Here is a 14,481-nt window from a genome sequence, read left to right as displayed (position 1 = left end):
CTGCAAGGTTTACCCATGACATTTCAAAATGGGTCAGATTCAAGCCTATTTTCAGGAGGCAAAAAGGAGGAATAAAGTGTCAAAGGAGGCTTTTTAGGGAGTACAGAGCCCACACGTTTCCATATTGCAAGAGGATGTTGACAATTAGCGGGAAGTAGTACAGAAAAATGTTAAGACAAGAAGATCCTAACTTGATAACATCCATCTGCTGCACTTACAGCTGGAATCTGAGTGGGAATTTCCCATCTGTGCTTTATTCTCAGCTTTTATTTGACTATAAATAAGACACATGAGCGCACAACTTGTACTGTCTTCTGGGGCTGGAAATTGTTTAAGGGTGATATATATGTGTGTGTGTGTGTGTATCAGACAGTGTATAAAACTTGCATATATAGACTTTACACTGTAACCCAGAACCTAGACTTTATGCTAGTTTGTCTGAAGCGTGCAGCCAGTCTCGTAAACATGGTCCCGTGATAGCCTGCTGCTTCTTCACTGCTGACACTGTCTCCTTGCTCCAACAGATCTAAACAGAGTTTCTGATGCCTGGCCCGGCCTTCCCTGGAGCCCCGAGGCTGGTTACTGCAGGGAAGCTCAGAAGCCAGAGCCCGGGGGACGGGGGCAGCATTTTGGAAGCCCACTGGAGGCTCGGTCAGAAAAGAGCCGTGCTTGCCACTTTACATATACTCCTGTTTAAGTCTCAAATGAACTCTATGAGGGTCTATATGGACTCTCACCCCCCACTTTGCAGATGGGGAAACTGAGGACTGGGGAGGCAAGGTGACTTGCCCAAGGCCATGTGGTCAGGTAGTAGGACAGCCAAGACTCAACTCCAAGTCTGAACCAGGTCCAAAGCCCACGTTCTTTCCACTTTCCTGCGGCCTCCACACTGCCCCTCCCTGGGCCTCTGCGGCTATAAATAGGGGAGGAGGCTGGGATTTTAAGGGCGAGGTCAGCCGGGCCTGCGGCACAAGGAGACACTAACACCTCCAGGCCTGGCCTAGCCTGGGCCCTGTCCCCCTGGCCTCAAGAGAACTCAGGCCCAGACAGGCCTCAGCCTTTCACTGTCTTCCCTCTCCTTGATTATATTTAGCTCTAGACCTCAAAGAGAAAGGCGTGAGCCAGAGCCACTTGGCCACTGCACACCCGCAGGCCTGGCCAGGCTGCGATGTGCAGAAAGAGGAGAAGGCCGTCTGCCTTGGCGCTTCCAGATGCCGGCGTGAACCACCTCCAGTGTGGGCTGTTTGCTTTCCTCCTTCCTTCTCTTCTCGTCTATGGGGTCTTGTTCCTGTGGCTCCTTGAGCGAGGAACCTCTTTGGTTTACCAATGCATTAGGAACGTTCAGCAGTGTATATCACACTGAATATGGTAGTTGCTTAGTAACTCTCTGTTGAACCAATAAGTAATCTAAGTTCATGGTCCTAGAAATCTGGACATCAAAAAAAAGGGACACGTAAATTCCCTGGGGGAAACCTTTTTAAACGAAATGCATTTCATTCTGTTAAATAAAGTCAAGTTTATTCAAGGAATGGACATGAGTTTTTGTCATCCTTCCCACCCCTTCTCTCTTCCCTCCACCACATCTGGCTTTGAAGGCCAAGCACGAGAGGGAGAGGAGAGGAGGGGCTTCAGGACCCAAGCTGGCCTCTCAATGCTCGACACAGCAGCCCCCGAAGTGCCCGATGGGGTCCCTGTGTCCTTGGAGGAGTCCCTATGACAGACCTTGCCCCGACGCTCTGCTCACCCTTTGCAGGCTGCCCACTTGCAGAAAACGGTGCTGTTTCCACCCCACCCGCTGACCACCTGGAGCAATCTGGGGAGTTGGAGCGTGGCTCCGCGTGGCAACCTGGGTTAGTGCTCAGGAACACGGACGGCCCCTGGAGGCCCTCAGATCTACAGAAACGGAAAGAGCCGTTTTTTCACGATATAGAGGACGGTAGCCAGAAAAAGGGCCAAAGCAAGGAAAATGAGAAGCTTGTCCGTCAGCTCCCGGCGGTTATACTTTGTGATAAGCTTCCGTCCCAGCTGGATGGTCCCCGACATGGACTTAAACTCTTCATTTGCATCCAAGATAGTTCGTGAAGAATTGACTGTAACAAAAGAGGAGGGAGCCTGACTCAGAGACCGCACGGCACAATCCAAAGGCCCTGCTCTGTGGGCTGGGCTGCTGATAAAAACCACTGCCTTTCGAAGCAAGCTCCTCTGAGCCAGAAGAAAAGCACGTGAATGGAGATAATTCAGATGAGCAGAAAATGAGGATGGAACCAGGAGAGACACTTCCCCAGGTCCCCGCCGGCCCCAGAGTGATATGGTTTGTGTACAATCACAGGGCCGTACCCGGGAGTCCTTGAACATGGACATCCCCTGGGAAAAGGGCAGCAGAGGGCTCCTTTCCATATAGCCATGCTCGCCTTCCAGAGCAGCCAGGTGCTGCTGAAGGGAGGCAGCACCCACTGAACCAGCCCAGGCGATCACGGGAGCAAGGCTGGACAGGCACTGGGCGCGCTGTATTTAGCCAAGAGTCGCCTGTGTGGTTCATCCTGCCAGGACACCTAGTGGTCAGATCTGCTCTTGGTGGGATGACAAAAGGACAAGGCCCAGCCCTCACACGTACCAGTCCTTCAGTCGGAGGGCAGTGCCTATAGCTTTAAAGACGCGACACCTGGGCTCCAGCCACAGAAGAGGCACAGGTCCCTTAAGGGCTTGCTGTGCGCAGGAGTCAGATTTATTTATGGGGGCAGGTATCTGGGCCTGATACTTGGGGAAAAAGGTTTATGTGGTGAGATCCTCCTATGAAGCATAGTAAGGTATCAACCGAACACATGGAGTGAAATAAGTGAAAAGACAAAGTATAAAAGAATGTATGTGAAATATTTTCATTTATGGTAAGAAAGGAGGGGATAAGTCATATTTAATTTGCTGATATGACTAGAGGATCTCAGAAGGCCATAAAAGAAAATGGGGACACTGTGAACATCTTTTGGGGCAAAGATTCCTAAACGTGTCTGACAACACGCATCCCTGCCAGACTCCCAGCCCTAACACTAATTCTCCAGGAAGGGGCCTGGGGACCTCCGCTTGCACACGAGCCCCAGGGAGTGCTTGCGCTGAGGAAACAGCGACGGGGGTGCGGGGCTCTTCTAGTACAACCAAAATAACCACAAAGAGGACCAAGAGCAGCACATCCCTGTTCTGGGCAGGACCAAGCTGTCCAGTCACCTCAGGAGTGAGAAGCCACCTGCATCAGGAAGCTTCAGGTGAGCAGAGGCTGACGGCCCCCAGTGGAGGTGCTGGGCAAGGGCTGGGAGCCGGCGTGTCTGTGAGGAGGGGCCCGCTTCAGGCTCGGCTTACCTAGACTCTGCATGGCTTCTTCACTCTGCTGGAGCTGCTGGGACATCATCCTGCTGATCCCCATGAGGTTCTCCGTGATGGTGCTGGACGTCTGGGCCAGGCTCTCTTTGGTGGTTTTCCTAAAAGTTCACAGAAGGGGAAGAAGGAATGTCAGCAAAAGCCAGGCTGCAAGAAAACCCAAATGCAAACGAGACCCCACATTTTTTAAATCTACCAAATTAGTACCCACTTGGAGCCTAAAGAAATGTTCATGCCTTTGGACCAATAACCCCATCCCCAGGAATCTCTTCAGAGGAAACAGCCAAACCGTGGACAAAGCCTTCTGTTCTAAGATGTGCCCTGGTGTGTGGTTTAGAATACTGAACAACTGGAAACATGAACACCCACAAACAGTGGAGTGGTTAACACGAAGGAAGGCTATGCACTGTTAAAATGAGGTTCAAAGAGTTTTAAAAACAACAGGCAGATTTTGTGCTTTAAGACTTCTAAGTGAAGAACAGCAGGCTCCTGTATGGTACCATTTCAACTTTATACAAATTACGGATGAAAAAATAACGTGACTAGTACAGAATTACCATATGACCTGCAATCCCATTTGTAAGTATAAATCCAAAAGAACTGAAAACAGGGACTCAGATATTTGCACACTGGTATTCACAGCAGCATTATTCTCTATTGCCAAAAGATGGAATCAACCCAAGTGTCCCTCAACAGATGCGTGGATAAGCAAAATGTGGTCTGTTCACACAAGGGAATACTGGTCAACCATAAAAAGGAATGAAGTCCTGATACATGCAACAGCATGGATGAACTCTGAAGACATCACATTGAGTGGAATAAGCCAGACATGAAGGGACAAATATAGTGTGAGCTTACTCATATGAGATGACTAGGATATGCAAATTCATACAGACAGAAAGTAGATTACAGGTTACGGGGAGCAAGGAGGAGGAACGGGAGTTAATGGACACAGAGTTTCTGTTTGCAGTGATGGAAAGGTTTTGGTAATGGAGGCTGGTGATAGTAGCACAACATTGTGAATATATTTAACGTCACTGAAATGTATACGTGAAAGTGGTTAAAATGGGAAATTTCATGTGGTATATATGTTACCACAGTAAAAATTAAAAACAAAACAAAAAAATAGGAGGCAATAAACAAAATGTTCATGAGTAACAGGAATCTGGCTTATATCCATTTTATGATTCATACTTTATTTTACCAATTTACTATAAACAAGCATATATTTCTTTCAAAAATTTTTTGAAATGTCACTTACATAATAAAACTGAACACCAATTTTATGCTGAAAGCAAGAGGAGGCTCCCCAAGGTGGGTTTTACCCCTTGTTAAATGCTATCTCCTCTAGTATCAGAAACAAGAGCAGCTGAAGGATACATACCTGTGCCTTAAGAGATCGCCTCCCTGGAGAAGTTCTGCTTTCTCAAGATTGTCTATTGCAATTTTGCAAGTGAGATTAGCTTTCCTCCACGAGGTCTGATTGCTGGAATCAGAAGGGTCATGTGTGAGTTTCTGCTGACTCCACCAGGCTGCAACTCCCAAGTCTAGCAGTTCTTCCTTCCCAAAAGGGAGGGACAGGAAGGCCAGAGAGTCCATCCCCTTCTCCTACCACTTTCTCACTTGGCTGCCCCAGTGACTGCTCTAGCTGAGGACCAACACCTCTCCCCTGGACTCCAGCAGTTGCCTCCCGGCTGTTCTCGTGCCTGTAGCTGGCTCTCCACCCCCCCAGGCAACCAGGAGGTTGCAGGCACTCCTCTTTCATAGCCCTGCGGGGCTCTAGACTTTGGGGTGATGTCCAAACCCCGGAGCATTCAAGGCTGCCCCTGGCCAGCCAGCCTCCCGGCTCTCACTGGGGCTCCTTAGCACCCTGGCCATCAGCCTCACTGAATGACCTGAAGTTCCCCAAACACCCGAGCGCTTTCAGGTTTCTGCTTCCTCGGCTCCTGCTGTGCTGCTGCGTGGGATGGCCTGGCCCTGATGGAACTACCAGAGGACACCAACTCCTCCTCGCTGCTTCCTTCAGCCTTTCCTACACCCCCTGGTGAAGTAATTTCTCCCTCCAGTTACGTTTGCTCTGAGGCTTTGGAATGCTCTGACTTGTGACTGGTTGGTGTACTCCTGAGGAAGGAACCGTAACTCAGTCATCTTGTATCACCAATATCTAGAACAGTTTCTGGCCCATTAGGTGCTCAATTAATGTATGTTGTAGGAAAGAGAAAGACCACAAAAAGACAGTCTCGATGGCGGTGGACTTGGCCCAGTGGTTAGGGTGTCTGTCTACCACATGGGAGGTCCGCGGTTCAAACCCCAGGCCTCCGTGACCTGTGTGGAGCTGGCCCATGTGCAGTGCTGATGCGCGCAAGGAGTGCCATGCCACGCAGGGGTGTCCCATGTAGGGGAGCCCCACAAGCAAGGAGTGCACCCCGTAAGGAGAGCCGCCCAGCGCAAAAGAAAGTGCACCCTGCCCAGGAATGGCGCCGCACACACAGAGAGCTGACACAACAAGATGACGCAACAAAAAGAAACACAGATTCCTGTGCCGCTGACAACAACAGAAGCGGACAAAGAAGAAGATGCAGCAAATAGACACAGAGAACAGACAACCGGGGTGGGGGGGGAGGGGAGAGAAATAAATAAATAAATAAATATTTACCAAAAAAAAAAAGAAAGCAAGAACCAAAAAGAATCAAGGACTGGCTTAGTGATATAATTGGCTTATCAATATATCATCCATAAAAAAAAAGAAAAAAGACAGTCTCAATATTTTGTAAGGAAGCATGCTGCTCTTTACATATGACAAACCGAGCATGGGCAACACAAACACACTGCATCAGCAGGGCCCAGTTTAATATCACTTATTTACATTTTTTACCTAATTTCCCTTGTGAGCAACAACTTGAATTTGGTGGACAATTCCCTGGGATCAACAATGCAGCCTTTGGTGCTGGATTACATAAAAGCTAATTGCACCCCTTGGAGAATCAAACTCACACTCAGAACTCTTATGCAGCCAGTTCAGATCAATTGTGCTGAGGCCTGGAAATACTTAAAAATTAAGTACAGTATAGGCACTGACAATGTGGTTTTCTAATAGATTCTCTGTGCTGAAAGTCTTCCAATAGGCTCTTTGACCCCTAAACAGCAACTCCTAGGCCACTTCACACTCATATTTAAAAAGAAACAACTACATTTTCAAACCTTTTCAGCCCTGTGTACATGTATTTTTGTACACAGATAAATGAGGACAGTGACCGTCCTCAAGAGGCTTGCATTTATTGGGGAGGAAGACTAGCAAACAACTACTTACTGTACAATGTGGCAAGCAAGATAACCGAGGCAAGCACAACTACTGTTTCAATATACAACTGTCAAAATATAAATTTACTGCTTTTTCTCTACTGTCCTCTTACTCAAAATCATGAACAGTGATTCTCAATCTTTTTGGAAACCATGCTAGGCTAATTTTGTCTGGGGTAACTTAATCCAGAATTTATACTTGGAGTACCCTCAGTGGCATGGGAAGCCCAAGTCATCATGAGATAAAGGGACTGCTAATGAACCACCCACCTATGACCAGGTCACCACTCACACGTCCCACCTTCCTCATTCCAGCTGCTACAGTGGCCATGCCTTTGCGAGTCTCCCCGTGAGGGATGAGTGCTATACACACAGCTGCTGTTGGGGAGAAAGATGCTGGAGAAATTGGAAGCAAAGCCATAGCAGATACAGATCTGCAGGGTCAGACCAATCAACAAGAACAAAAAGAAAACCCAAAGGGTGATGACACAGCAGGAGTTTGAAGAGAGAACAATCCAGATACCAGAGGATCAGGAAAGTTGATGGAGCCCTCCAAAATTTTTCAACAATAACCCTCTTTATGATCATGGTGTGAAAGTCAAATATGAAAGGAAAGGCACTGTTTATGTGGACAATTTTGTTGGAAAAGTTACACCTCCTTTAAACCAATATGAAGAATTAGCACATAGCTGCAAGGATTACACACGAGCCAATATAACCTCAATTTTGATTACCATAAGATGAGCTTATTGACATTTTTGTTTCATTTAAAAAAACAAAATCCCATTGAAAACGTTCTAAATTTCTATCTAAGATAGATTCACTTCCAGTGGACTTTTTTTCTGGTACCAATTATCCTTAGATAACAAAGAACTCTCTGTGTTCCAAAAGGATTCATTTATGTTTTGTTTTTAAAATACAAACTATAGTATAATGTTAAATATTTGAAAACTACACACAGTTCCACCTGCCCACACACCCCCTGCTTCCTCCCCTTTTGAGAATTACTGATGTAGTGAGAACATCCAGCCTGTGTGTATAATGACACAATTAAGTCATCGTTGACCCAGGTTTATTAGGCAAACCCATGCACATGCCTCACGGGGAGCAAGTGACCCCACAGAGTCTACCGGCAGGAGGCTGAGGCCCCGCCTACCTGAGCATCTGCTTTTTGTGATTCTCCACTTCCTGGAGCAAAACTTGCTTCTCAGACTCTTTATCTTGCTCCTTAGCCAACTGCTCAAGCTCCTTTGGGAGAAAATAGCTATATATTAAAATTATTGTAAATGCCAATATTAAAGCAGAAGTACTTCTATTTCTGTTGAGATCATACAACAACCCTCCTGGAACAATACCTAGGAATGCTAGGTAGCATACAACAAATATCCTTTTAAATATATAGCTGAGTTTGCAAGAAAGTAAGAGTGGTGGTTTGGTGCTATATATCACAGAAAAACACACATTCTTAAACCTAATCCATCCCTGCGGGTGTGAACCCATTGGAAGTAGGGCCTTTTTGATGAGGTGACTTCAATTAAGGTGGGGCTCAATTCAATCAGCATGGGTCTTAATCCTATTACCAGAGTTCTTCATAAGCAAAATAAAATTCAGAGGTTAGAGAATGGAAAGCTGAGGGTTAACTTGTGCCGAACTGGTTACAAGGATGTGTGTTAATAGTGGTTTAAAGGGAAAGTTAGGTCATGTATACTACTAAAAGGAAAGCTAAAAAATATAACATGGGAATGTATAGCACAGTAATATCCCATGTAAAATATGAATATGGGCAAAACTGCATTTGACTGTTTTTCTTTGAAACTTAACTAATGTATGTTAATAGTAGAAGATGTTAATATCAGACCAAAAAAACCATTATGCTAAGTGAAAGAAACCAGACACAGAATACTACATATCATATGATTCCATTTATATAAAATGTAAATATAAATCAATTTATAAAGATGAAATTAGTGATTATGTAAGGCTGGGGAAAGACAGAGGGATTGAGAGGAGACTGCTAAGGAGTGTAAGGTTTTTCTTATTGAGTAATGAAATTGTTCTAAAATCTTCTGTGGTGATGAATGTAGAACATTGTGATTATACTCAAAGCCATTGATCATACACTTTGGATAGATCATACGGTATGTGAATATATCTCAATAAAATGGCTTATAAATAAATAAATGTGCAAGAATAGCCAAAAATAGCAGATATGTACAGCAGGGGAAGTATTAAGAGACTGAGAGGTGATGAATTTTCTTATTTTTTTGTTTTATTAATACTGAAATAATGAAAATCATGATGGAAGTGATGAATGCACAACTATGTGATTTTACCAAATACCACTGATTGTACACTTTAGATAAACTGTATGCTATATTAATATGTATCAATAAAATTGATTTGTTTAAAAAAAATTTCAGGGAAGCAGACTTGGCCCAGTGGTTAGGGCATCCGTCTACCACATGGGAGGTCCACGGTTCAAACCCCGGGCCTCCTTGACCCGTGTGGAGCTGGCCCATGCGCAGTGCTGGTGCACACAAGGAGTGCCCTGCCACGCAGGGGTGTCCCCGTGTAGGGGAGCCCCATGCACAAGGAATGTGCCCCGTAAGGAGAGCTGCCCAGTGGGAAAGAATGTTCAGACTGCCCAGGAATGGTGCCACACACACGGAGAGCTGACACAACAAGATGACACAACAAAAAGAAATACAGATTCCTGTGCTGCTGACATCAACAGAAGTGGACAAAGAAAAACACGCAGCAAAAAAACACAGAGAACAGACAACTGGGGCAGGGCACGGGGAAGGGGAGAGAAATAATAATAAATAAATCTTAAAAAAAAAAAGTTCAGACAGAGAGAAAGTCACAAAGGGAACAGCCAGGAGCATAAAGTCACTGGAACCCAGAAAAAAAGGGACAGGCCAGGAGACAGGAGCCCAGGACCAAGGATGACCAGCACCAGACCCAGAACATCAGTCTTTGGAAAGAAAGCATCACCTTGATAATGCCTTGATTTGGACTTATTCTGGCCTAAAAAACAGTGACCTTTTAAAATTCCCATTGTTTAAGCCAACCCATTGCATGGTATTTGCTTGAGCAAATCTACTTGTTAGCATAAATGACGATGCTCTGCATTCAAAAGCTGTTTTTTTGTATTTGTTTTTAACCTGGATAGTAGGTTAGTACAGAGACATCGTCCCTGTTTAAACCTTTATACTCCAGCTAGCACATGAAGAACCTGGGCAGCTCTTGAGCATCCATTCATGCAGAGCTGAGTCCAAGGACTCGGTCCCCTTCATTGTTATCCATTCTTTTTTTCCCCCCATTGTCAGGCTTTTTATTGTTGTCTTTTGTTTTTAATCGGGTGTTCCTCACTGGTCCTGTGTCCACCTGAGCAGCCAGGACCAAGGGAAGAGGGGAAGGAGACAGGTGGGCCCTTGTTATCCATTCTTAGCATCTCAGGTCTGCAGCCGCTCACCTGTATTCTGTGCCGTAACTGCTGAAACTTCTCTTTCACTTTAGTGTTCAGTTCCGTAAGTGCGCTCAATGGTCCTGAGCAATCGCGAATATCCTAGGAGACATTGAAGAGGTCAGGAGGCCTTTCTTGAAAGGAAAGGAAATGAAATGAAACCATCTGTACAGTGAGGTGGACTAGACCACAAGTAAGGCTGGTAATTCATTCTGATCTTTGATGTTTACCTCTGTAACACAAATAAAAACAGTATCATTTACATTTTTCTCATGCCTTTTTAGACTAATTTTGAGCAGATAATAATAAAGCACACAATGAAACACAACTCTGGCTTGACTTTTTATTAGTTCCTAAAGTTTAACAAAACATTACCTGACCTGTTTGAAAGGCTTAAAGCAGCTTGTATGTCCAACAAAAATGGACATCCCAAAGCATTACTATAATTTTAGACCTTCCCAACTTGAAAATCATGATGCTCAAATTTCTGGCATCACATAACAAGATTAACTTCCTTCTGTGTGATTTTTACAAACCATCTATTAGGAATCAAAGTGTTTACAGATATGTTTAAGGGCAGATTTAGAATTTTTTTTCGGACATTCAGAATTTATTAATTGTGTAACTGAGAAACTTACTTAAATTCTCTATGCCTCAGTATCCTCATCACATTACTCACTTAGTAGAGTGACTGGAACATAGTTAAGAGTGTAATAAATGTAGTTATAATCAGGGAAACGGACTTTGGCCCAGTGGTTAGGGCGTCCGTCTACCATATGGGAGGTCCGCGGTTCAAACCCCGGGGCTCCTTGACCTGTGTGGAGCTGGCCATGCAGCAGCGCTGATGCGCGCAAGGAGTGCCCTGCCACGCAAGGGTGTCCCCCGTGTGGGGGAGCCCCACGCGCAAGGAGTGCGCCCGTGAGGAGAGCCGCCCAGCGTGAAAAGAAAGAGCAGCCTGCCCAGGAATGGCGCCGCCCACACTTCCCATGCCGCTGACGACAACAGAAGCGGACAAAGAAACAAGACGCAGACCAAGAACAGACAACCAGGGGAGGGGGGGAAATTAAATAAATAAATAAATCTTAAAAAAAAAAAATGTAGTTATAATCAATCTTTCTCAATTGTTAAGAGAATTCTCAAATATTAAGAGAGTATCAAAGAAGATCAAATCAATTTAGGTGATGTCATTTTTCTAGAGTTGGTTTAGAAGTTCATAATTTACACAAGGAAGAAGGAACTTTCAAGAAGTCTAAGTGTTCGTGGTGAATAACAGACTGTGGTTAACAGTACAAATATAAAAATGTTCTCTCATCAACTATTAACAAGTAGAAAATACTAATACATGGCACAATAATAGAAGGTTTGTGGGAAAAAACATCATATATAAGCTATGGACTATAAGTAGCAGTAATATGATAACAATGTTCTTTCATCATTTGTAATAAATGTGTCACAACATTGTAAGGTTTTGGTGGTCAGGTCATGTATGGGAATTCAGTATGGTAAGCATGATTGTATTGTTAACCAACAATTTATCAAGTAAAAAAATTTCTTTAAAAGTTTAAGTGTTTGCATCAAGCTTTGTCACTTGTCTTCTAGCTTATTCATTAAATCACACTTCCTTGCACCATATGCTAAACCACTAATTTGGTTTCTACCTGGGAAACTCTACTTTCCTTCACTTTTGCTACAGCTAGTTGCAAACCCAGTGCCTACATCTAATATTTAGAGAGGTCTGTTCAAAATGAAAATGATTTGCTTAAAACTAAGGTTTAAAACTCCTGGTTTCAAATAAAGCAAAAAAAAAAAGTAAAACTCCTGGTTTCTTTTTGCTAAACTTATGAAACCACTTCTAAATTCCTAACTCTTGTCTATGTCAACTGATTTATTGCATTACCACCCTCTACCCTTAACTGGGAGTTTAAGGGCCCTGATTCTGGCTTAAGGCAAAGCACCTCAATTTCCCAATCTGTCAAATCCATAGGTGGAGACTCTCTAAGATCCCTTCCATAGGATGACTTTTCCTGTCTGGATCCCAGTTTTGACACTATCTGCCTTCTGATCCAGGCCTTGACGATTTACTCGATTTCCTCTACAAAATCACAAGTACCGTCCAGACTACACTCGTTTCATCATCCAGTGCGTCCCGTGTCAAATGGGCTTGAGTGCCAACGGGGCTGGCCGGCAGGGGGCAGCCCTAATGGCCTCCCAATCTCTACAGGTGGTTGACCAAGGAGGGCGCCGGAAGGCGAGACCAAGCAGCCACCGAGGGTGGGGGTGGAATAACTGGGTGACAGGTGTGTTGTGAGGTGGTCAGGGGCGGAGCAACAGCCAGGGAGCCTTGGGAGGGATCAAACGAGGGCCCCAGAAGGGAGGCGGTGTACACAGAGGTGACCGGATCAGGAGACAAAGGGGTGGCCAGGAAGAGGGCAAGCCAGCGGCACCCGATTGGAAGATCAAGGCCAACGGTTATGGGGGCGGGACCAAATGAGCACAATGGGACAGCCGGCCACTGGGCGGGGCCAAAGGCCTCGGAGACTCGACCAAGTGGAAGAGTTCGGGGCTGAGACCGCCAAGTGCGCAGGAGGCCGCGGAGCTTGGGCTGGGGTGGCGGAGCCCGGTAGGGTTCACGGAAATTAGTACCTGAATAAGCGCCTTCACCTCCAGGTCGAATTTGACAATCTCTTGATTACATATCCGGACGTGGACATCTTGGGGAGGCGCCATGTTGGGGACGCCGGCTACGGGCAGCGATAGAGCCCAAGTTCCAACGCGTTTTTGGGCCGCTTTCCTTCCTTCCCCTGCTTCTTCTTGCGGCAGCGCCCTCTAGAGACAAGCGGGAGTCTCCGCGCCGAGTAGCAAGGGCGGGGTGGGGAGGCGAGGTCTGCGCGGAAAGTCCAGCACAGAAGCCCGAGGCATTCGTTCAGAATTCCTTAAAAACCAGGACTTCCCCGTGACAAGTGGGGGAAATCAGCTTTTCCTCATGGCATAACCCTAATAAAACGGAGAGGAAGAGAAGAGGAAGTATCAAGAACGCTTATGACTGATCTCTTCCCTTCTTTCGCAGGTCATTCTAATATTTTGGAGGACTTACGCGTCTCAAAAAAATACTCCCCCTACGTCTCCTCTTCTGACTTTGACTACATCTCATTGTAAGTTCAGAGTAGTTTATGATAAATTGAAACAATAGTCATTGCGGAAAATGATTGTTAACTATCCTGTCAAGTAGGAAATGTAACTGCTTTTCCATTTTTTTCATCGTGTTATTACCAGGAACAACATAAATTTAAATTTAAAATCCCCTTCATTTTAATGCAGTTTTTAATGAGTGATTTGATTTCGTACGTGTTTATATATTGAGACGACTGCTTAAAATACTGTACTTAATAAAGGAAACTGCGTATGCAGCACGTTCAGTGTTGTATCTTTGAACAGTTTAGTCAAATGGACATTTAAAATGGAACTTCTTTAAACTAACAGGATAAGCTGCAATGCCCTGTTAAACTGTTTTAAATGTTTCCCTCTTCCTTTTTGTCAATAAAGTTGTAAATAAAGACCATCATACATTAAAAAAAAATTGTAAATCAAGCCAGGTGGACGACTTTTGAGGCTCTTCTGAGATTGAATGGGAGTGAATCCTGTTAAAATCAGTTAGCCAGCATCTCCTTCTTGTTGTTGTTCTGGTTTTGACACAAGGGTAACTTTAAAGCAAAGAACTGCACATAATATTAAAGGACATTTTAAAAATCTCATCATCTCCTCCTAACTTGTATCTTCATTGAGAAAGTGTTTTAATTATTATACTTTTGTTTAAATATCTGCTAGATCTAAACATCCCATTTCTTTTTTTCCCTCAGCATCTTCCAGCTATTGTTTTTGTTTTTGATTTTTCCCCATGTGAACTTTAGCTTTGTTTTTTAAATCCTGCTGAAAAATTTCACTGGGTTGACCTTACATTTTTAATTTCACTTAGGAGGCCTGACAGCTTTATGATGTTGATTGCTTCTGTTCAAGAACTTGGTATATCTTTCCATTCAAATCTTACACGCTAACTTTATTCCTGGTGATGTGTTAAGATTGAAACCTCATGAGGAAATTGAGGCTGACCTTTTTTAGCCACGCCAACGTTTTGCATCCCAAATGGAAGTTCCCTGTTTAGGACAGCACAGAAGCTGGAAAGCCTGCAAGCAAGGGATCTGCCCATATGGCCTTGAGCCTCTTTCACATCATGCTTTTTGTTGGAAATTCCTAATGCCAGCAGTAGTTCCCAAATTGCATCTCTAGGCAGCAGCTAAAGAAGAAAGCATTGCTCCCTTCTAACAAAGAGATTCAATTTTAAGTCCTGC

The 14,481-nt window shown here is 44.7% G+C and overlaps 1 protein-coding gene and 1 long non-coding RNA gene across 2 annotated transcripts; one reads left to right on the top strand and one right to left on the bottom strand.

The window, feature by feature from the left end:
• Nucleotides 1-1,491: 1,491 nt before the first annotated feature.
• On the bottom strand, nt 1,492-12,884 carry BNIP1 (BCL2 interacting protein 1). Its single transcript, XM_058282332.2, has 6 exons — nt 12,779-12,884; nt 10,145-10,237; nt 7,826-7,917; nt 4,754-4,855; nt 3,352-3,470; nt 1,492-2,090 (listed from the first exon to the last, which is right to left on the bottom strand). The coding sequence occupies exons 1-6, from the start codon at nt 12,860-12,862 to the stop codon at nt 1,894-1,896; spliced, it is 687 nt and encodes a 228-aa protein (XP_058138315.1). The 5' UTR covers nt 12,863-12,884; the 3' UTR covers nt 1,492-1,893.
• On the top strand, nt 12,648-14,481 carry LOC131274723 (uncharacterized). Its single transcript, XR_009181998.2, has 3 exons — nt 12,648-12,755; nt 13,203-13,287; nt 13,993-14,481. It is a non-coding gene; the product is annotated as an uncharacterized lncRNA (long non-coding RNA).

Source organism: Dasypus novemcinctus, chromosome 2 (assembly GCF_030445035.2).
Source record: "Dasypus novemcinctus isolate mDasNov1 chromosome 2, mDasNov1.1.hap2, whole genome shotgun sequence".
In the NCBI taxonomy this organism is placed as follows: Eukaryota; Metazoa; Chordata; class Mammalia; order Cingulata; family Dasypodidae; genus Dasypus; species Dasypus novemcinctus.
Note: the sequence above shows the minus strand (reverse complement) of the source record. Positions and strands in the feature narration are given on the sequence as shown.